The following is a 23971-nucleotide window of genomic DNA, read 5'->3' on the forward strand; positions in this document are numbered from 1 at the left end:
GGAAGAGAAGAGAATACTTACCAAGCAGGGAAACTCAGATAGCTCTTTTAAAATTAAGTACAGTGTATTTCACTTAAAGTCTGAATCCATCTTATTTGAAGGAACCATATTTTCTTCCAGTCCTATTTTCAGGCAATTGATTTTTTTTTAGCAAAACAAGCTCTATTTCAGTGAACAGTTACATGCAATTCATATTTTGGCTGGAAAGCTTTCCATATAAATAAACTGTGATTAGGAAATGCGACATTCATATTGTGGCATTCAGAATACTTTGGGTACCATAAGCATAAATAATAATTTTATACCAGATTTAAGTTTCCAGTTTTACTATTTATTTGACCATTATTTATTATATATTTAGGCGATGCAGACAGAGTAAGGAAGGAGATAGACATGGTTCCTAACTGTGAAGCTTACAGATTAAGAAGTATAAGCTATGAGTCAACAAGGAAGAAACCAGAAAAGGAAGGAGACAGAGTTGATGAATAAAGGAGAAGGAAGGGAGAGAGAAGAAACTCACAGAAAAAGTTTGGTGTCCCAGAAATCAAGGCTATTCATTGAGCCAGTTTATTTAGTTATAACGCCACTATGAAGAAAGATCAACTGGGCTGACTGTCTAAATGGGCCTGAAAATTAAGTAAAAATACTAAATCTAGGAAAACTATCTAACAACACCCTGAGTGAGACTCTAATTCTCTTGTTAGTTCCTTAACGAGAAACTTTCAAAATAGAATGACTAATGGAAGACTTAAGGAAGTAAGAACAATATAGAAATATGGAATTATCTTGGTAATGTCTCAAACTGCATTAATACCAAAGAGGTACCTCTCAGTGGTGACAGCTGCTTTGAGAACTGATTTCATGCTGTCCTCACTTTTAAAAATTATTCATACTAAAAGGCAATTGATAATATTTTTATGAACAAATAGCATTTAATATATCTAGGGATATCAGTATTTTTAAAATATAGTAAAGCTTTATTGAAAACCAAGATTAATAAATTCTTTTGGTTTCTTTTGTGACTAAGTTCACTGGAAAAAAATTAGAGGAACTCAAGTTATTTTCTCACTCCGTGGGAGAAAAGTTGTGAATTGAGAAATTGTGCTTCTAAACACTTAAAGGTAAGGAGCAATGGATTTTCATATTCAAGGAAGAAATTGTGGTAAAAAGTAAGATTAAAAAGATGTAAGATTTTGCAATGAGCTGTTGGATAGTTTTTTTAAAATATCTAAATTAAAATATATCCATTTGGATGGGCCGTGCCAGACAGAAGAAAGTTAAAAGTGTATTACTCTGTTGAGAGATGTAATAAGTAACTACCAGAGTAAAGAGGGGGGGAAAAGGAGACATGGGAAGGCTCAGGAGAGAACATTGAAGAATATATTATATTGTTAATAGCAAATAGATAAAGGAGGATGAATATAGTTATGAAACTTAGATTGCTGGTTAAGAGCTGGACTCCCAAAACAAACACATGCTGTTTCTGTTATGAGAGAGAGATGAAAAAGAAAAAGAATGATCAATTTAAGGGAGCACCATAGCTCATCTAGGATCTCCTAACAGTGGAGCTGTGAAATAGAGCAGTGTGAACACACAGAAAACCAATAAAGACATGAATGGGAACATAAGAATTCCAACTGAGAAATTGGAGGGAGAAGAACCAGCACTCCAGTCAGTTTAATTACATATCTGTACTTTTTGTTGTCCTTCATTATCCCAACACCATATTTCTCTATGTCTATGAAGGACAGAATGAAAGTGCCTGAAACACCAGAACAAGAATTAAAGCAGCTTAAAGGAAGAAGCAACAGTAGTACTTAGCATTTGTAAAGTTTTGAAACCCAAGTTAACTTTTTAATCTCATTTAATTGGATTTCTGATGCCTCACACTAAAAAGAGAAGACTCTTGGGCTTCCTTCATCTTACTGGAAAGTAGAGGAAGCCATCCAAAGACAGCAGTATTTCAGTAGTGCCAGAGCCAATGTCTGCAGATGCTATCACTTGTCATGGGACAAATTGGAAGTGAGAAAATGTAGAAATAGCTAGGAGCTAAGACAGCACACTTCAGATATGTTCATCAGAAATATAGCATACTTGAGATATTGAAAAAAACATTTCCACACCCTAAATCTATGAATCGACATGTATCAGACAAAGCATGAAGGAGAATCTTGTTTCTTTTGCCTTTCCCTGCCATGGTTCAGAAAGAAAGAGAGATATATTAGCTATTTTACACCAAGACTTCAATGCAACAGTAATTTTCTAATGAGATTCCCTCACCATCTCTGTCACCTGCCCAGTCCTTGCTTCATAATCTTTTATGACTAAAACTAGTATAAAAGTTGATTTTCTCCATCAACTAAATTGTTTAATATCTCCGCTGTAGAATAGTTATAGACAAATCCCAAACATACTTATTGAAGTTATGTGACTCCATCCCACTACTTCCCTTTATACAACAGGCCAATTTCAAATAAAAATACACAATGAGGTTATCATAACCTTTGATAATTTATTCTCAGTAACCATAATAAGAAAAAACAGCCCCATGTTGCTCCATTCATAGATAGCAGACACTTATCTAAATAAACACTTGATTGTCTAGCCTTGCAATATTATTTGTGTACTGGTGAAAGATTCTCAGTTAGGTTTAAGAATAAAATAAAACTTCTTTAGTTCAAATTTTTCTTATTTAGAATTGTGTTAAGTCACCCTTATTGTCTGTTACTGTTGTTAACATGTTTACCAAGCAAAATATTCTAGTGAAAATATAAAGGAAAAAACGTTTAAACTGAAATCATTCTTCTCATCAGATTCTTAAACACTTATTTATACTGCTTTCTCCTAATTAAATGCAATTAATGGTATTTATGCACTCATCTCACAAATTTGTGCATCATGATTAGATGCTTTTTCAGTAATATTCACAATTTTCAGAACTTTGTAATTTATTTAAAACACTTTCTACAATATAGTTGCAAGATTCAAGAACTTTTCAGGGAATGTAAGTTAATATAATAATGTATATCATCCTAGCTTTTAAAAATTACTAGCTTTGGAAATTTTAGATTGACTAGGGAAGGCTTCATTGAGGTAATATTTGAGTAAAGACCAGAAGAACAAGCAGATCTCTAGGAAAAGAGCATGCCAGGAAATGTAAACAACTTAGATGATGTGTTTAAGGGACACTGCGGTAAAATATGACAGAAGCAGTGTGAGTGAGGGAGAGGGCAGCAGGGCATAAGATCAGAGAGAAAATAGGGGATACTGATCATGCAGGGACTTCCAGGTCATTATAAGGCCTTAGGCTCTTAGTCTGAGATAGAAAGCCATGGGAGGGTCTGGAGCAGAGCAGTGATATGCTCTGACTTAAGGATAAATAGGATAATTATGACAATAGAGTAAAATAGGTTGAGGTAGAAACAGGAATAAGCAGTTAGAAGGCTTTTGCATTCTCTAAATGAGAAGAAATAATTTCTTGAACCACGATGGTAGGAATGGAGGTGATGAAAAGTAGTTAGTCCTTGATATAGGGTCCTTGATATAGTCTAATAATGCAAGCACGTTTTACTGATGGATTAAGTTAAAACTAAATAGCTAAAATAATTTTATAAGACCATATATTAGAAATTTACAAAGATGTTTTAACTAACTTGTGAGACAAAGAAGAAAGCATAATGAAAATTTTAAAAAGGAAATATTTAGAATCAAAGCAAAAGGTGTGAGATTCAGCTAAAGCATACCTGAAGGAAATTTATAGCCCTAAATGCTTGTATTAAAATGGAAAAGAGGCTAAAAATTAATGAGATAAGCATCTGTTCTGCCAATGGTGACAGAATGAGGTCAAAGAATTAGAAGGAAAGAAATAGTAAATTATAAGAGCAGAAACTGATACAATAGATGATTCATATAAACCAGAGTCATCAAAGTCAAATTTAGGTTCTTTGAAAATATTAATAAAATCGACATAATTGGCAAAACTGATTAAGATAAAAAATAATAATATTTAAAATGTTATCAAAACTCCAGGGGTTCAATCTAGGTCCTGCTGCTTGCCACACAGAAAGTCAATCACTGAGACAACCAGTATTGCCAGGGAGGAAGGCTTTAATCTCATTTAATTGGGCTGCAGCCAAGGACATGGGAGATCAGTTTCAAATCTATTTCCCTGGCCAATTAAAATTAGGGGTTTATATAGCAGGAAAGAAACACAACCATGTATGGAAAAACAGGAACTAGGGAGAGGTAAAGAAGAGGGATTGGTCAACAGGAAGCAGGTGGTTGGTTAGGCAATCATGACAACTGGGGGTCTGGCATCTCATTGTCCAGATACAGTGATCTGGTATGTTTTAATTCCTTGATGCTATCTGGGAGGCCTGATGGTTGGCTTCCTGAGAAAGGAACTCAGATAAGACAAATGTAACTTTCTCAAGTTTCAAGACTGGAAGGGTAAATTTCTATGTTTATTTGAGAGAAACAATTAACATAAGTTCTATGGGATAACTGGGCCAGTTTCAAGAATAAAAGATATGAATATAGAAACTGAGCGATTCAGAAGATCATAAAAGAATATTACAAGTAACTTTGTAATATAGTAGCTTAAAGTAGCTTAAAGCTTATAGCAGCTTAAATAAATAAAATGGCCAAATTTCTGGACAAAAGTAATATAACAAAATGGACCCAAGAAGAGACAGAAAGCCTAAATAGTCCAATAACCACAGAAAAAATAGAATCAATAGTCAAAATTTCCACACAGAAATAATTTCATGATCTAATAGTTTTACTGACAAATTCTACTAAACATAGGAAACAAATATTTCAGAATATAAGAAAAGAAGTGTGAGAAAACATTTTAAATGGTCCATTTTCAAGACACGATAAATCTAAGTACTGGCAGCCAGCCTGCAAATGTAACAAACTGCTGGGCTCATGTACCTAGAGGGTCACAATAAGCAAACAAAATGTAGAGGTGGGGTCAGCTCATTAAAGAGAAGAAAGTTTCATTATTGGGAAATTGAAACTTAATTAAGAGGGGAAAGGGATGGTTTATAACCTTATAAGGGGAATAATGAAACTTAGGCAACATTCAGGAAGATTTTAACCCCATAGTTCTCAACCAGTGAGGAACTGGGAGAGGGACTTGTGTGGTGAGAGATAAATTACCTGTTGTGACTGCCCCAATGTGCCTGCTCATCAGACACCTGATCTTTCAAGACTGTTATTAAAAAGTCTAACTTTTGCAGTTCTTTGTGCCTCTAAGTCCATTCTTTGGGTTTGGACGGGTGAGTGTGTTTCTCACAACCTGGTGGCCCATCCAGGATCTCTGTACCTGCATGGAGTGGGACTCCAGCCAAGAGGGGAGAAGTGTCCCACTCAATTTAGGTGGCCTGCTGTGTCCAGGTGTCCCAGCTCCCCACTGAAGCCATAGATAAACCCGAGACTGTTACTCAGGAGACAGTGGAGGTAACACAGGGAGAATAGCAAGCACCACGGCAACCAGGCAACCTTGTGCATGAGCCAAGGTAGGAAAATTGGACTATACGTACTGCCTTGGTGGTTGGGCATTTTCGGAGGTTGAGTATGTGTGTCTGAGACATATCCTAGATACAAAGCAAGTGCAGAGTCCCAATCTGTGGTTCCATTATCCTGCGAGGGAAACAGCTGGAGACAGACGAAGCAGTTGATTCACAGGGTATAAAAGAAACATCCAAGAAGGGGGTTGAGTACACAGGAAAACTCAGACATGAGGACCAGCTGAAAATGGGAAGCAAAAATTCTAGGCCTAGGGAACAAAGGAAGGAGGGAGCCAATGTGGCCACCTCCAATATCCCTGCAGATAATTCATAGGGAAGGATGTTACAGGCTTGGGGAAATAATCCCCAAACCAGGAATAAGGAAAAACAAAAAATGATAAAGTATTGCTGTTTTATCTGGCCCAAAGACCCCATTAGTAAGCCTTCAGTCATTTAGCCTAAGTTTGGCTCAGATGAGGATTGGGTGTGTCAAGCTTTAATTCTCTATGTGAATAATAAAACCCCATCCTCACAAGAAGAGATAGGTTATGCTGTCTGCTGGATCAAGTAATTAGCCCCCATGGTCCCCCTCAAAGAAGAAAGGGAAAAAGGGATAAAGTAAGAAAGGAAAATTAGAAAGAGAAAGGGGAAGGAAACAGCAAATGTAGAGGGCCAGAGAGGGACAGAAAGAGTTAAGTTGCTGACCCTGAAGGCAGGGGAGAGCCAGCTGCACAGCTGTGTGTGAGAGCTGGCTGCTAAAAACTTTTGATAAAAGCTGCTGCTGAAGCTTTGTCGTTTCAGCAGAGCTGTCTGTCTTTGCAGACAGACAGGAGGGAGCCAGGGCACAGCACGGCTTGGCTTGTGTTCAGAGAGAGAAAGAGGAAGAAACTGAGTGTAAGGGAGAAAGGAAACAGGAGATTATAGAGAGAGAGATAGAAGGAGAAAAATGAACGAGAGACTGGAAAAGACAGATTAAAGAGAGACACAGAAGGTGATACTGGGTAGAAAAATAATGTAAAAGGAAGGAAGAGTAGAAGAGGAAGTGAGAGGATATGGAGAGGTTGGCAGGGCTCAGGGAAGGTTCTGGAGGTTCAAGCAACAAGGAGGTGCAGGGAAAGGGTGCAGTGAGGCCACTGAGGAGGGACAGACCCCAGGAACTGGCAGATGCAAGTGAGAAAGCAATGTGGAGGAGAGTTTAGGATTAGGCTGCTTGAAGAGTAGTGGTTTGCCTACAGCAAAGTAGCTGTTTGTCAGCAGGCAGTAGAAAGGATTCAGGTTATGGAAGGGTAAATGGATGAGATAACCATTAAGGATTTTGTTGTTGTTTTCCTGAGAGGCTGTAAGTCCACCTGGGGCAGCTGTCAGTAAGGCTGCAGAAGGGTTGGGGGGCTACATAAGGAAGATAAAGTAGAAACTGCAGAAGATTGATGGATGGAATGAAAAACCAATTGAGGAATTACTGAGGGAAGCTCAGAAGGTCTTTGTAAGGAGAGAGGAAGACAAGCAGAAACAAAAAGCGAAAATCATGGTTTCCACTGTGGAAGAGGTAGTCAGGAAAAGGTTAGATCAAGATCTCCCTCGAAGGAGACAAGGGAATGACAGATTTCGACACAGAGAAAGAAGGGAAATGCAGGGAAAAGCTCCTAAGACTATGAGTGGATGTTACAAGTGTGGAAAGCCTGGGCATTTTTAGAGAGAATGTCCTGAATGGAAGAAAAGAAGAAACGCTCATCATGACCGTTGATGAAGACTGGGGAAGTCAGGGGTTCCTTCTGAGTAGGTCCCACCAAGAACCCTTGATAAATTTGGAGGTGGGACCTGAGGGAGGAAAAGTGACACTTTGGGTTAATACTGGCGTGGCTCGCTCCTCCCTAATTCACCAACCAAGGGGTGCAGAACTCCACCCAGTAGGGAAAATTGACACTATCAGGGGTAAGAGGGGAGGGATTTGAGGTTCTGATATTTAAGAAAATGTTAATTGGGACCACAACAAGTTGAGGGGTCACTCTTACATGTTTCTGAAGCAGGAACTAACCTCCTGGGTAAACTCATAGTTGTGAGATTGGGTTTAGGATTAGGAATAGAGGAAGGACAAATAAAGGTAATGATGGGCCTCCTAACAGAGGAGGAGGAAAGAAAAGTTAATCCCCTTGTGTGGGTTGGGAAGGCAACAGGGGAGGGCTAAAAATCACACCCTTACAGATTGAACTAAAACAACCATGAGAAGTAGTTTGCAGGAACAATATCGCATTGCTATTGAAGGGAGAAAAGATCTCCCACCAGCAATGGAGGGATTGATTAAAAATGGGCTATTAGAACCTACATATCACCATAAAATATTCCTTTGTGTCACTTATCTGGGAGGGAGAGTTTCTGTGTTTGTTCCCAGACATCTTCCAGCTGCAGGCATCTTCCCCCAGTCTGCTTTTAGCTTCCCTTAGTGTGCCTAAAGGGAAAGGAATGTGCTTATTAAGGCCCACTGTTTTTACTGGGGCCCATTGTATGAGTGTGAAGTTTGGTGATAATCCAGGAGTCTTCCCCTCTCCCTTTCTGTGCTTAAACTGTTTATCTGTGATTTACAACCTGAACTTTCAGGTTGCCCTTTGTTAGAGGAGAATGATTGCTTTGAACTGCATGAGTTTAGGAAGGAAGCTACCTCAAGGGTGTTAAGGGAAATTATGGAAGGTTTACAAATTAGATGGGATTATCATACTCCTTGGCATCCCCCTTCCTCTGGAAAGGCAGAAAGAATAAATCAAACTCTCAAAAAGTATATCACCAAACTAATCTTAGAAACTAAAATGTTTTGAACCAATGTCTCCCAGTAGCACTCCTTAGGATTAAGACAGCCCCAAGAAAAGACTTGGGATTGTCCGTCTATGAGTTATTATATGGACTCCCATATTTGGACAGGGCTATAGATCTTCCTACTATGGAAATCAAGGACCAATTTTTAAGAAATTATATACTGGCCATATCCTCCACCCTGTCATCCCTCAGGTTAAAAGGACTTCTGACTCAAACTCTGCCTCTTAAATTTGTGGTTCGCCACTTCCAGCCTGGTGACTTGGTGCTGGTTAACACTTGGAAAGAAGACAAGTTCCACCCAAACTGGGAAGGTCCCTATCGAGTGTTCCCAACCACAGAGACCGCTGTGCGAACAGCTGAATGGGGTGGACTAACTATACTACAGTCAAGGGACTGGTAAAATAGACCCCGGAAGGGAGGGGAAAAGACCAGTGCACAGGTCACCTGAGGAACCCTTAAAGTTAACTCTGAGAAAAATGTAAAAAGAAAACATGGGACCGGGTGCAGTGGCTCATGCCTGTAATCCCAGCACTTTGGGAGGCTGAGGCAGGCGGATCACGAGGTCAGGAGTTCGAGACCAGCCTGACCAACATGGTGAAACCCCATCTTTACTAAAAATACAAAAATTAGCCAGGTGTGGTGGTGCGCACCTGTAATCCCAGTTACTCAGGAGGCTGAGGCAGGAGAATCGCTTGAACCTGGGAGGCAGAGGTTGCAGTGAGCTGAGATCACGCCATTGAACTCCAGCCTGGGTGACAGAGTGGGACTCCATCTCAAACAAAAAACAAAAAAAAAATGGTTTTTCCCCCCCTGTGTTGGGAAAAAATCCCACAACATTTTCCACCCAGCATAACAGATACATCTCCTTTTTCTGCTAGTATCATAATGCAAGACATGACATTTTTGTTCCCTGGGTTTCTTTCCCTGTGTTGACAGCCCCTAACCCATATACCTGAGGTGCTACTTTTGGTTCTTGGTCTAGAACAGCTGGATTGTCAATGGTGATGAGTATAGGATTGCATTCTGAATTCTGGCAGTTATTTGACAAGGAGCCCTTGGCCCCTTGGACACATGTAATTTCTTCTTCATGTGGCTGGGATGGGCTGCTATACAAAGAACAGAAGGTCAAAATGGAAACTGGCAGGGGCCTACTCCCTACCCAATCAGGCCCGAAACCAAATACTTGCTGCGTTTAAGTCAGCACTCTTCTGGTGGTCTACTATTAGGAGTGTGAATTGGATTAACTACATCTATTATAATCAAGAGAGATTCATCAGTTATGCTTGGAATGCCCTCAAAGGGATGGTTAGCCAGTTTGATGCCACCAGCCCAGTGGCCTGGGAAACAGGCTTGCATTAAGACGTGATACTAGCAGAAAAAGGAGATGTATGTGTTATCCTGGGTGGAAAATGTTGTGGGATTGTGAACAAATCACCCTAGGGGGTCTTTCCCTGTGTTGACAGCCCCTAAGCCATATACCTGAGGTGCTACTTTTGGTTCTTGGTCTAGAACAGCTGGATTGTCAATGGTGATGAGTATAGGATTGCCTTCTAAAATCTGGCAGTTATTTGGCAGGGAGCCCTTGGCCCCTTGGACACATGTAGTTTATTCTTCATGTGGCTGGGATGGGCTGCTATACAAAGAACAGAAGGTCAAAATGGAAACTGTCAGGGGCCTACTCCCTACCCAATCAGGTTGGTGATTAATGTAACAAAGACGGTAGCATCCCAGACTATAAGATTTGATGCCTGCCAGGTTTTACCTTGTGGGAATTTAGAAAATCAGAGATGGCTCTCGCAGGCAGATAAATATCTTTGCCCTGAACCAGATACAAGTTATAGTAAGGTATTACCCTGCCCCAGCTGGGATAACATATGGTGGACTACCCAATTTCAGGGTTGGACAGTAAACATAGGGTAAGTAACTCTGAACTGGAGACCCTTGAAGAATAAACTACATGTGTCCAAGGGGCCAAGCGCTCCCTGCCAAATAACTGCCAGAATTTAGAATGCAATCCTATACTCATCACCATTGACAATCCAGTTGTTCTAGACCAAGAACCACAAGTAGCATCTCAGGTATATGGATTAGGGGCTGCCAACACAGGGAAAGACCCCCTAGGGTGATTTGTTCTCAAACTAATCAAGGACTCAACCTCCCATTTGCCTGGGACTACTCCAAACCCAGACCCTAATAAACACTTTGCCAAATAATGACCCTAAAAGGGTAAAAATAATTGAGGTAAAGGATTTAAGGCAAACCTTAGAAATTGAGACAGCATACAGGGATGTGAATGCCTGGGTCAAAAGGGTCAAATTTTTAGTACGAACCCTCAACAAGAGTAACTGCTACGTGTGTGCTGCAGGACAACCTCAGGCACAGGTGGTTCTGTTTCCCCTAGGATAGAATACCGATCCTAAAGGAATGTGTTGCATGTTGGCTGTATACCAGGATAAGGATGCTTGGGGAAATGAGACCTATAAGACTCTGTCATTGCTCTTTCCCACATTACAGAGGTCGGATCCCAGAGCAATCCTCTCATTCTCTGTAGGGAATATGAAACACTCCTCTTGCCTCTCTAGGCAGGGGTCAGAGTTCAGTAAGCCCATGGGAGAACTCCCAACTTGTACCTACATCCTAAATGTCACTGGTTAGTCAAGTAATGGCAATTACTCAGCTCTCCATATACCCTAGGCTGGTGATATTGTGGGAAAAGGAACCTCCATAACCTGTTACCATCCAATTGGACCGGGACTTGTGCTTTAGTCCAACTGGCCATTCCATTCACCCTGGCATTCCACAAGATACCTGAAAATACACATGGCCACCGAATCCGGAGAGATTTGACAAATTCTTTTGATCCCAATATATATGTTGACTTGATAGGAGTCCCTAGGGTGTCGCCTAATAAATTTAAGGCCCGAAACCAAATAACTGCTAGGTTTGAGTCAGCATTCTTCTGGTGATCAACTATTAAGAGTGTGAATTGGATTAACTACATCTACTATAATCAACAGAGATTCACCAGTTATGCTTTGAATGCCCTCAAAGGGATGGTTAGCCAATTTGATGCCACCAGCCAAATGGCCTGGGAAACAGGCTTGCGTTAAGACATGATACTAGCAGAAAAAGGAGATGTATGTGTTATGCTGGGAGGAAAATGTTGTACTTTCATTCCTAACAATACTGCCCCAGATGGGACCATCACAAAAGCTTTTCAAGGGCCGATAACTCTAGCCAATGAACAGTCAGAGAATGCTGGAATTGATGACCCATTTACATGTTGGGTAGAAGGTTGGTTTGGAAAATGGAAAGGCATGATAGCGTCAATCCTTACATCTCTTGTAATTGTGGCAGGAGTCTTAACAGCAGTGGGATGTTGTGCCTCTAAGTCCATTCTTTGGGTTTGGATGGGTGACTGTGTTTCTCACAAGAAGCAATACTTTCCAACTCATTTCATGAGGCTAGCATAAGGTTCATACCAAATCTTGTGGAAGGTAATAAATGAAAATTATATGTTAATTTGATTTATGAATGTACATGCAAAAATCTTAAAGAAAATATTAACACATTTAATTCAACAATTTATAAAAAGTATCATACATCATGAGCAATTTTGATTTATCCAGGAAGGCAATATTAGTTTAAATTTTTTAAAATTAATGTAATTAACACATAAGTGATGAGAGTTTAGTTATATAGGCAAATCTCAGTAAATGAAGGAAAAAGAACTTTATATGATTTAATATAAATTCAAGAAAAGATATTAGCAAAATAAAAATTTCTTAACCCAATATAGAGCATTTATATCCCAAAGAGACTTTTAAAAAGCTAACCAGCCTCATTCTTAAATGTATATGAAATAGCAAAGGGCCAACAAGAGCCAATTCCCAAAAAAAGAAAAACAAGGTGAGCATCTTTGCCCTACCAGTTATCAAGACTTACCACATAAAAATATATTGTAATCAAAGCAGTACATTACTGTGAAGGGAAAGACAAACTGACAAACTGAAGAGAAACAAAAGCAGATCTGCACTTACATGCAGTAGTGATATTTTACAGGATGGTCATTGCAGATTAACAGGATATGCTGCCAGGACAATTGTTTATGAAAGTAGAAAAAAAAAAAGAAAGAACAAACTTGGACCTTGCCCAGCATCATCACTGATCATCCCTTCCCACATTTACTCTTCTTTCACACACAAGTGTCTATCTCTGTGAACAGCAATACCATCTACCCAGTTACCCAAGCTGTGAACCTGGAAGCCCCCTTGCCTCCTTTTATTGCCCCAACATCATATTCTATTAATCCTCAAGTCTACCCCTCTTTTTACCAATCCTTTACTGCATTAACTCCTACGAAGGCTTCAGGAGTCAGTTCTACGACATTTTAAGAAAACTCAGGTTAGGTTCTCCTCCTGTGTAGTCCCATCACACCTGTAACCTGTCGTCATACTTGCACTATTGTAATTGCCAGTCTATATTTAGGTAAGTTTCTGAAGAACTTCTAAAAATTATTTGAGGAAGAGTATCTTGTGTGGTTCATAGTTTTATTTTCAGTGCATAATATGCCAGAATATATGGCAAACATTCAAAAATATTTGAAGAATACATCAATTAATCAATAAATGATTTTATGGATGAATAGATACAAACTGAATAAAAAAGTAACTGAATTCTACAACTGAAACATGTGAAATGTGTTTATGTTCATTATTAATATTATTATTTTTGCAATATTCTCCAAATATATTCCTTTTTTTGCCAAATAGATTTAGTTTAAGGCAGTATTATTTCAGGCTATTTGAAAACCACTTTTGTCACATTCCTTCTTCATGCTGATTAAAGATATTTAACATGTAAGCAAAAATATTCCAAGTTCTATTTTTCGAGAATGATGTTTCTCTGAGAGGGAATAAATCATTCATCTTGCAGCATAACACAGGTTGTTACAGAAATTTTAAAAATAATTATCTTTCCTCTTCAAATAAAACATTAATTAGAATTGTCTGGAACATCTTAGGTACCCCAATACATTTTTGTTGAATGAATGAGAGATTAAAGGTATAAACTGTGTTCAATATATTTTAAAATCTAGACATGACCCTTCTTCTATATTTATTATTATGTTTTTGTCATTTCTTTCTGAAGGAGTTTGATTGGCCGATACAAGGATTGCTTGTTCCGAGCAGTCCTCCCATGAAGAAACCCATCTGTAAGACAACGGAGCCATATGCCCCTGTGCGACTCAGAGTTTTGCGGAATGGAGACAAGAATAGAAACAGATCCCTTACTATCCTTGGTCCAGACATCTCACCTGGATGGAAAACACAGTAAGAACAACTTGTTCATACTTATTAAATACACTTTCTAGTTTCTACAGATTTTTGTGTTCTTCATTATGGACGTTTTTCTGTGGGAATTCTGTATTTATTTAGCAAAAGGGCTCTCATATTGATATTTGAAGATGAAAACAGAGACTAGGACTCATTTAGTTTCTTCATCAGGAATTTGATTTGAACTCTGCTGATACAGAAGTTAATGAATTAGAAATGAGTAGCTCTGATTTTTAAAAGTTCTATTTTTAAAAGTTCTATGATCAATGTATATTTGAATTAGCATTTTTGTTTGAATTTTATAAATGTGTCTTGAAATAATTGAACTCAACATCCTTCTTAAATATAATGTTGTAACTCCTTATTTAAGTTAAATTATACACGATTATGTTTAAATATTTATAATATTTAATGAACAAATATAGTTCTCAAAAGTATAACTTTATATAATTTATAGTCTTCCTTGGAATAACATTTTAAAAGTTTATCACCCTAGAAAAGCGTTTATTGACACTTTAGCTTACCTTATTATTGGAATAAAATTTTCCCAATAGCCAATATTTTCTCCAACATTGAAGAAAAATCACCCACTGTATTTTCATTTTATGACAAAAGGCATCATAGATCATTGAAGAGCTCTGATGTAAAGAATGAGTTAAACACATTGTTTCTCATATTATTAGCAGCGATATTACCTCTTGACCTTTCTTTTGAGATGTTTAGAATATTTGAGGCTGCTGATAATAGCTTAGTATTACTTTCTTCATATTGATTAAATATACTTCATACATCACTGAACAATGAGTAACATTCAGATTGGCTGACCACTGAACTGCCTGTAAGGATGATAAAGTAAAAAATTAATCTTCAAAGTAAAGTCAAGCCTGAAATTGAATTCTTTGACGCATACATTTCATAATTAGCTCATTCTGCTAGATGTAAAATGTGAGGGTAATGTCCTTAATGTATGACTCTTCAAAAATAACACCCAAAGTTAACACAAAATTTCTGTTTCTTCCTACATTCATTTTTTTTTCTTGTTTTGCATCTTTAATTGTGGCTCAAAGTTACATACAGATATTATCTTATCACATCAATGTTTTAAAATGCATGGTTCAGTCAGGTAATCCAAACAAATTTTAAGAGATTGAAACAGTAAATTTGGACAACTGTTCTAGCAGAGAATATGTGAAACGCGGTGCTGCCCATATGCTATGTTCATGGAACAGTGTGTCCCAGTTCATTAAGTATTCAGGTATTAGAGCCACTTAGTTCACCATGTGAATTAATTACTCCCAAATAATTAAAATACACTGGCATACACTTAACACTAAAACTCTACTACATATAGTTTAATTTCTCTGCTGATTCACAAAGTGTTCCATAAGATCATCAATAGCATTCCCCCACACCGCCCCCTGACAACCCACACCAGAGCTGTATGTAAGTACTGGTTCACAGAAGGTTTAAATGGAAAGTCTTGGCTTACATTGCAGGATGGCTGCATTGTCCAGCTTCAGAGAGCTCTGCTCACATGGTTATCTGTATGAATGGCATCCTCGAATTGTGCCAGGCAGAACCCTTGCTGTGCCTCAGTGTATTTAATAATACAAGTTACCTATCTTCCAGAAGAAATAACTTCTATTGACATATAAGGATATATTACTTTCATTAACTTGAAACTCATTTATAAGAAGAAGGAGTGTTGGGCTGTTTAGTGTCTTTACAAGCAAAATCATGCTAGAATGATGAAATATAGATATACTTTAACCAAATCTTGCTCTAGTAACATGCTGTCCTTTAGCTATTTAGTAATTTACTGGAGATAGTTTTGAGGAGTTTTTGTTGTTGTTATTAGTTCTTTCATCTACAAAGCCTAAGGAAAATCAAATAGTATTTGTTCATTAATTAGTCAGTTATTACTCTAGTGAGTGACAAGATCTTGTCAATTAGTGTTAATAATGACTGTCGAGTTCATATAAATTAAGACCTTCATAATTTTTCTTGTGTCACAGGCAAATTTCATCTCTCAGAAATGTAAGTTAAACAAGAAAAATGTTATAAGTGATATTTAAGGAATTTTAAGAAGAAAGGCCCAAGATGAGGCTCTGAAGTAAATTTTATATTTTAGATTATTACAATATATGTATTACTTATTAGTAAGTTATGATCTCTGAACTCACTTGAGCTCCCTAATAGAGCTTGTAAGGCCTTTTATGATCTATCCCTGCATATTTCTCTAGCTCTGTTTCCTATCAACACTCCCCCTATTCCCACTCTCAAACCACCTGCCACCACTTTCCAACACTTCCTATGTACTTGAATAATAAAAGTCTTTTGAGAATGAGTTTAGATTTCCTTTCCAAATATTGACCCTGAATGAGATGCTCTCTCCTCTCGAGTTAGTTGTGGCTGCTATGTACTCCACTACTCCAGTCCTGGGCCTTCCACCAGTACAGCACCTACCATTCTGTTTCATGATTATCTGCTTATGTTTCATCCATGAGACAGAGAACAGGGATGCTTCATTCATAGCAGATGTACAATCTGCTATGTTACAATCATAGATCATTGTGTTCTGACTAATCAAGTTTTAAGGTATTAGAGAGTCACTTTGTTAACCACATGATTAAGGGCCCACATAGGCCTTAAATTAGTGACCACTGAATGAATGAATGGTTAGCTATATTTGATCACCATTTACAGTGAATGAATGATTAATTATGAAGTATTTGATAACTATTTCATTTAATAAAATATACAGATTCTAAAAATGCACAAAATAGTTTTCTAACTTAAAACTATGAGCAGATATATATTCAAATTAAGCATCTTTTTCTATGATTATCATTGTTTATTTTTCAGTTTAAAAATTTTAAATTTGGGGTTAATAGTAAGACAATATACTAGTAAAAAATTACAGGTAAAATGAATGTAATCTCTGAATTTTCTTCAAAGTTGAAAAATTTATATTTCATAGTGTTCAGCATTATTAGAAGAGAAATAAAATAGTGAAAATGTATTGTCTTATAAAATTACTCATAGTATGAATATTTATGTAATAACGTCATGTTATTTAATATTTAATATGAAGTTAAATATTTCATTGTGATAGTTTTTGAAACTGTATATTTTAAAGAAAGAGATTACTTTAGGGCAAGTCATGATAAATTAAGACCTTATAATTTTTCATATATTAAAGTATGTCGAGATAATTGACAGTGTATTCTGACATATCAATCAAATCTTGGATCATTTGTTTCAGAAGTGTTCACACTGAAAAGAAAGAGAAAATCTGTGTCACTAAATATTCTGAAACAGAAATGGACCAGATAGAATTTCATCAATTTTTGGAAAGGTAAACACTTAATATTCTAAATGCAAATGCGTTTTCCATTTAAATACCTGAATGATTATTTATAACAGATAACATACTATATATATGACAAATACATATATATAGTATATACTATATATGGTATATATAGTTAAACATATACTCTATATATAGTTAAGTATATGCTATATATATACTTAAATATATATAGTATATTATATTTGGTTTATATTTGCTTGCATTAAGGATGGAGTAGTGAAATTTTTCTGTTTCACCTATTATAAACCAATTTAAATATATATAAATTTGGTTTATAATAGGTTAAATATTTTACATATATATATATATACGTGTGTGTGTGTATGTGTGTGTATATATATATATTTACCTACCTAAGAAAATCAGTTGTTAATATAATGATTCTGGAGTTTCTAATCTGTGGAATATATAAAGCATGTGAGCCTATGATACCAATGGTAATTAATACAATTTTTTTCCCCTAAATGTCAAGGTCTAGCAAATTCCCCTAGCTTTCAGAATCACCAATTCTGTAAATATAAATTAATCTCATTTAAAAAATATATTTCACAATTTACAGCACCTTTCTTTGGTTTATATTTGGTTGAATTAAGAGTGGGGTAAATTTTTGTATTTTACCTGTTATAAACCGATTTTTAAAATATGACTGTCTTAGTCTGTTTTGTGTTACTGTAAAGAAATACCTGAGACTGGTTAATTTATAAAGAAAAAAGGTTTATGTGGTTCATGATTCTGATGGCTAGAAAGTTCAAGATTGGGCATCTGCATCTGGTGAGGGCTTCAGGCAGCTTCCACTCATGGCAGAAGGTGAAGAGGAGCTGGCAAATGCAGAGACTACATAGAGGAGAAGAAGTAAGAGAGAGACGGAAGGTGCCAGCATCTTTTTAACAGTCAGCTCTCAAATAACTAATAGAGTGAGAACTCACTAATTTCTGGGGGTGGGGGGGCATTAATCTATTTATGAGGGATCTTCTATCATGACTCAAACACCTCTCATTAGGCCTCATCTCCATCATTGGAGATCAAATTTCAACATGAGGTTTGCAGAGGACAAACATCTAAACCATAACACTAACATATATCATGTTTATGAAATATGTTGTAATTTTTCTTTAATCAGTATTTTCTTACCAAATCAAGAATTAGGTCACTGCTGAAAGGTTGGAGCACTTGGTATGAACTTTTTCGCAAAATATGCCTTGTCGAATATAAGGGGATAGTTTTATTGAGTTTAAGGAAAATTATGCTATCTTTAGTTATTTAATAATTCACTCTGGACAATTTTGAGGTTCTCTTTGTCATTGATTTTTCCATCTACAAAACTGAAGTATGATCTAATGGTATAATAAGTCCCATTTTAAAATAATAGATACAGGACTTTTGTTGGTGGTGGTGGTACCTTCTACTTTCTGTAAAGTTGCTGGCAACATAGAATATTGGAAAGACCACTGGATTAGGAGGCAGTGGAACTTATTTTAACCCCAGCATTGCCACTAATTAGCTGAAAGTCTTCAGCAAAGCCCTGTCCTTCTCCAAGGCTTGTTTTCCTCAACTGTTAAATCAACAGTTATCTGTTGTATTTATATTATGTACATCAACCAATGTTGGATGTTCTGCTGGAGGTTTTTGGTGTCTTTTCTCTTTTCTCTTCTCTTCTCTTCTCTTCTCTTCTCTTCTCTTCTCTTCTCTTCTCTTCCTCTCTCTCTCTCTCTCTCTCTCTCTCAAACAAGGCATTGCTTGCTCTTAAGGAACTCCCAACTAACTTTTGGGGAAGAAAATTTGCTTAGTGAAACAATCAGAAAGCCACATGCAGCAGTCTTTATAACCATACAGAATTGAAAATGATCAAGCGATCATTTATATGATGATATATATCCTGGTTTACATATAACCAGGAAAGAGAGAGAACATTGTAAGGGACAGCTGTCAGAGAAGGCCACATGGAGAAGAAAGAAAATGAGACAAAAATCCAAAGCAAGACGATAAAGAAAAGGAGAAAGCACATGACCATAGCTTCACGAAGGTTTTGTTACCGTTTCGAAGGAACTGATTAGCATAAGAGCTCCACTGCTGCAGAGCTGTAGCTGACTGTGGATCTGGGAGGCATAGCTCCTTTCTTTAAAACTAGGGATCTTGCTATGTTGCCCAGGCTGATCTTGAACTCCTGGCCTCAAGTGGTCCTCCTACCTTGGCCTCCCCAAGTGCTGGGATTACAGGTATGGAACACCATACCCAACCTGCTTTATTTACTTCTAAGCTAGCCTTAGAGAAATGGGGGGCCTGATTATCTGTTTAATTGCTTTATCCCATTGAGGAAATAAAATTTAGAAACATTATAAAGCTACGTCTTGCTGATGAGCATAAAGTCAACTGAAGTTCATTTACTGTAAACAGTACATTCTAACACAAAATATATTTAGGAAGAATCTTCTACTTCTTCCATAGGCAGGATATCCTCACAGTATTGTTTAGGAAATGCTCCATCAGTCTCCTGTAGCTCTACTTTTTCCTCACAATTCTGTCTATTTACATCTGTCCTAAAGCTTGCTGTCTAGGGTCCAGCCTCTCCCACCTCCAGCCCATTTTCCACCTTTCTGACAGTTAACTTTCTGAAAAGCAGACCTGATAACGCCACATAATTGCTGTAATGCCTTCAATGGCTTTCTGCTGCTTATGGGCTAGAATGCAGGTTCCTCAGTCTGGAATCCTAAGTACTTTCAGTTGGTTTCTGCTTTATTTTTCAGTTTCATCTGGTCCATACCTTCCTCATGTCCATACACTCAGCTCCAGTCTAGCGCTTTTTGATGAAATCCTGTTTATCGTTTAAAACCCAACCCAAATATCACTCCCTTAGATAAGGGTTCTCTGGAAAAATTAATTGTTTTCCCCTCTGTTCTCACAGCACACTGGCCAGGTGCCGATGGCAGCACCTGTGACTTCATATTACACTTCAGTGGCTCACCTTTCTCTTCCCTGACCAGATTCAGAGCTCCTCAGGGAACTACAAAACTGTCATTCATCTCAAAATCCACAAGGCTTGTCCAGTGCTTGTTTGGGAGGGCAGGGGGTTGTGGGAGTGGGAAATCAGTGTTCAATGTTTAACCAGGCTAAAAACGTCTATTTCAAAGGTAGTTAAAGGGCTATAGTCATCACTTCTGGTGGAGGGAGCTGAGGAACTTGGTGACAAATTAGACTTTGACAACCTTGGAGAAAGAGCAAAACTACATCAGAAAAAAGCCAAGGAAGATTTTTTTTTTAGGTAGGAGAAAGAACACAGGCACAGAAATAGAAAAGTGTGGGGCATACCGAGGAACGAAAAGTCAATAGCAGTGTGTCTAGCTATTTATTGGTCATGTCTGGGACTGTGCTAAGAGCCCTTTTCAAAATCAACCTTTCATCTTCACAGAAACCCTGGAAGGTAAGATATCTAGCCTTAGACAGGTTAAATAATTTGTCCAAGTGCCACATTTTGGAGAGGAAAATGAGACGCAAATGGGTCTGACGGGCCCCAGAGTCCAGCTTATGACTAACAGTCCTGCGGAGAGAGTTGTCATTATGGATTCAGGGCCCTGATTTCTTTTATTTTCTCCCTTTGCTGCTGGAAGCTTTCTGTATGCAAGGTCAATTTTTGTGTCTTTTATTACAGGTGCACTGAGATTTTAAATTTACCTTCTGCAGCTCGGAGATTGTACAATGAAAAGGGGAAGGAAATATTTGCCTTAAAAGACCTGCAAAGAGATGAACTGGTAAAGACATGGATTTGAACCTGGCAATATTAATTTATGAATACCCCATCCAAGAAAGAATGCCCTTAAATATAAAAAGCTTTCCATTTTAATCCTTATTTTCTCTCAGAATTATCCTAACTGAGCAAGCATCAGAAAATAATACTAAGAGCTAACATTATTCTGGCATGGTTTTCAGAGTGGTATATAAATTAAACTTTTTTTTTTTTTTTTTGAGACGGGGTTTCACTCTGTTACCCAGGTTGGAGTGCAGTGGCTCAGTCTTGGTTCTCTGCAACCTCCGCCTCCCATGCTCAAGCAATTCTCCCACCTAAGCCTCCAGAGTAGCTGGGATTATAGGCATGTCCCACTATGCCTGGCTAATTTTTCGTATTTTTGGTAGAGATGGATTTCAACATGTTGCTCAAGCTGGTCTCAAACTCCTTAGCTCAGGTGATCCACCTGCCTCAGCCTCCCAAAGTGGTGGGATTACAGGTGTGGGACACCGCGCCCGGCCGAATTAATCTACTTAATATTCATCATGATCCTAGACTCTAGAAATTAAGGAAGAAACTGGAGAAGGCCAAATTGTTAATCATTTGTAATTTCTGTCTCCTGCTCTGAAGGAGGTAAATTCTCTGCTCTTTTTGAGAGCTTCAAAATGTAGTTGTTTAATGGTTTCTTACTAAATGGTGATTTCACTTTTTCGGGACAAAATTATGTCTACTTTTTTCACACACTCTATTTGGGTGACTGGAGAAGGCTGAAAAGCAGAAGGACTTTAGCAGCCCAGCTTTTCCCCTCATTTATAGAATTTGAGGCATCTCGTTTGAAAAATTAGAAAAAAAAGATACCTTCCTTGATTGATACCTACAATTCTTTGAACAGAGAACAAAGCTTGTACCATTTCGTCAGAACTCAACTCAGGCCCTGAACCTAAATAGTCCTGGAGAGAGTCTTAAACAGAAGTATCAATGGCCAATATCAGAGGCAGAATGGCAGGGTGGAGAGTCTGTTGTTCTCAGAGACGGCTAGATCTCATTTTGAATCCTGATGCCGTCTCTCCAAGCGTTTTGTGTGTTTGTTTTTAGTGTTTTTGTTTGTTCTGCTATGCTATTCACTGTGGGTTTTTGTTTTTGTTTTGAGACAGAGTCTCACTCTGTCACCCAGGCTGGAGTGCAGTGGTGCGATCTCGGCTCACTGCAAGCTCCGCCTCCCGGGTTCACACCATTCTCCTGCCTCAGCCTCCCAAGTAGCTGGGACTACAGGCGCCCTCCAGCAAGATCGGCTACTTTTTTGTCTTTTTAGTAGAGACGGAGTTTCACTGTGTTAGCCAGGATGGTCTCGATCTCCTGACCTCGTGATTTGCCAGCCTTGGCCTCCCAAAGTGCTGGGATTACAGGCGTGAGCCACTGCACCCAGTCCACTATGGGTTTTTTAAAGAATGAATTTAAGGTAGATTACATTAAATCATACAATACAAAAAATTAATTTAATGGTAAGTATAGATGAGGCCACCATGGCAAAGCAGGTATGAGTGGAAGGAGGATAAGATGGAGCCAGGAGTGATTGTATATTTGCTAGAAATTAATCTGTCACTGCTCTGAAGAGTAACATGAAAATGAAAACATAAACAGTTAGTTACATCATTAAATATGTCCAAAAGAGAAAAAAGAATCTGTTGTTCAAAAGAAGAAATTTTTGGCTGGGCACGGTGGCTCACACCTGTAATCCCAGCATTTTGGGAGGCCGAGGCAGGTGGATCACCTGAGCTCAGGAGTTGAAGACCACCCTGAGCAACATGGCGAAACCCTCCCTCTACTAGAATACAAAAAATTAGCTGGGCGTAGTGGCAGGTGTCTGTAGTTCCAGCTACTCAGGAGGCTGAGGCATGAGAATCACTTGAGCCCTGGAGGCAGAGGTTGCAGTGAGCCGAGATCATGCCAGTGCACTCCAGCTTGGGCTACAGAGTAAGAGTCCATCTCAAATAATAATATTAGTAATAGTAATATATATTTACTATTATTAGTATTATTATTTGAAGTTTTCCCTGGGTCTTCTACATAGAATGTTGAATGTTTGTAATAATGACTTTGCAATGACCAGAAAAGTCAGCACTGAGGTTCTCTTTCTTCTTACTGAGCCTTTTTCAATATATCACTTTCTTTTCTCATCTGTAAAGAAATATTTATCCATTTAAGGACATTTAAAAATACATAAAAGCAAAAAAAGGAGGAGAGGAGGAAAAGTATCATCCATAATCTTATCACCTGGAAATATCCACACTGACATTTTGGTGTTTGTACTACAAATTCATTTATACCAGGGGTCATTAAACATTTTCTGTAAAGAATGATATAGTAGACATTGTAGGTTTTGTGGGCCATATGGTGCCTGCTGTATATCAGCTCTGCTCTGATGCATGAAAGCAGCCATAGACAACATGTAAATGAATGGGCATAGCTGTGTTCTAATAAAACTGTACTCACAAAAAAAGACAGGGGACCAGATTTGGGTTTTAGGGATAGTTTCCCAATCTCTAATTTTGCCAATCTCTAATTTATTCCTTCTTTCCTACCTTCCTCCCTCTCTCCCTGCATCCCTCCCTTGCTCCCTTCTTTCCTCCCTTCCTTTCTACCTCCTTCCCTCCCTCACTCCCTTCCTCTTTTCTTCCTTTCTTCCCTCTTCTTCTTAAACAATTATTTTTTTAAACTTTTGTTTTGAAATAATTATAGATTCACAGGATGTTGCAAAAATAATATGGTACAATACAAAGACAGTTTTTTCACTTAATACAAAACTCTTGGAATTCATTAAAGCTGTTGCCTTTATCAGCAGTTTGATTTTTTTTGAAAGTACTGAGTGGTATTCCATGGCACCACAGTTTTCTTTAATCATTCACCTATTATATTAATAGTACATTTTGATTTTTTTGATTGTCTCCAGTTTAGATTATTACAGATAATGCTGCTGTGACAATTATATACAGGATAAGAGATGCTTTGTTTGATAGGTATATGTTTCATGTGGAGAACACTGGATCAATCCTGACCTGTCCATTGCTCAACAAAAGAAACAAATCTTCCTGAGGAACCTAGCATCAGACATTTCCAAAATTGAAATCTTCTGTAGCATACATAAAATAGAAGGTAAGCATTGGAATTATTTACCTTAATATATGCAGCCAAAATGAAAGGCTTGATGACACTGTTT

General features: G+C 37.8%; 1 protein-coding gene across 1 annotated transcript in view; it reads left to right on the forward strand.

The window, feature by feature from the left end:
• The window catches only part of DCDC1 (doublecortin domain containing 1), a 499491-nt gene that overhangs the window by 416770 nt on the left and 58750 nt on the right, over positions 1-23971 (forward strand). Inside the window, exons 22-25 of the mRNA XM_005578290.5 lie at positions 13473-13654; positions 16923-17015; positions 20680-20779; positions 23772-23907. Coding sequence (XP_005578347.3) covers positions 13473-13654; positions 16923-17015; positions 20680-20779; positions 23772-23907 — 511 coding nt within the window. The remainder of the gene's footprint in view (positions 1-13472; positions 13655-16922; positions 17016-20679; positions 20780-23771; positions 23908-23971) is intronic.

The sequence above is a fragment of the Macaca fascicularis genome, chromosome 14 (assembly GCF_037993035.2).
Source record: "Macaca fascicularis isolate 582-1 chromosome 14, T2T-MFA8v1.1".
In the NCBI taxonomy this organism is placed as follows: domain Eukaryota; kingdom Metazoa; phylum Chordata; class Mammalia; order Primates; family Cercopithecidae; genus Macaca; species Macaca fascicularis.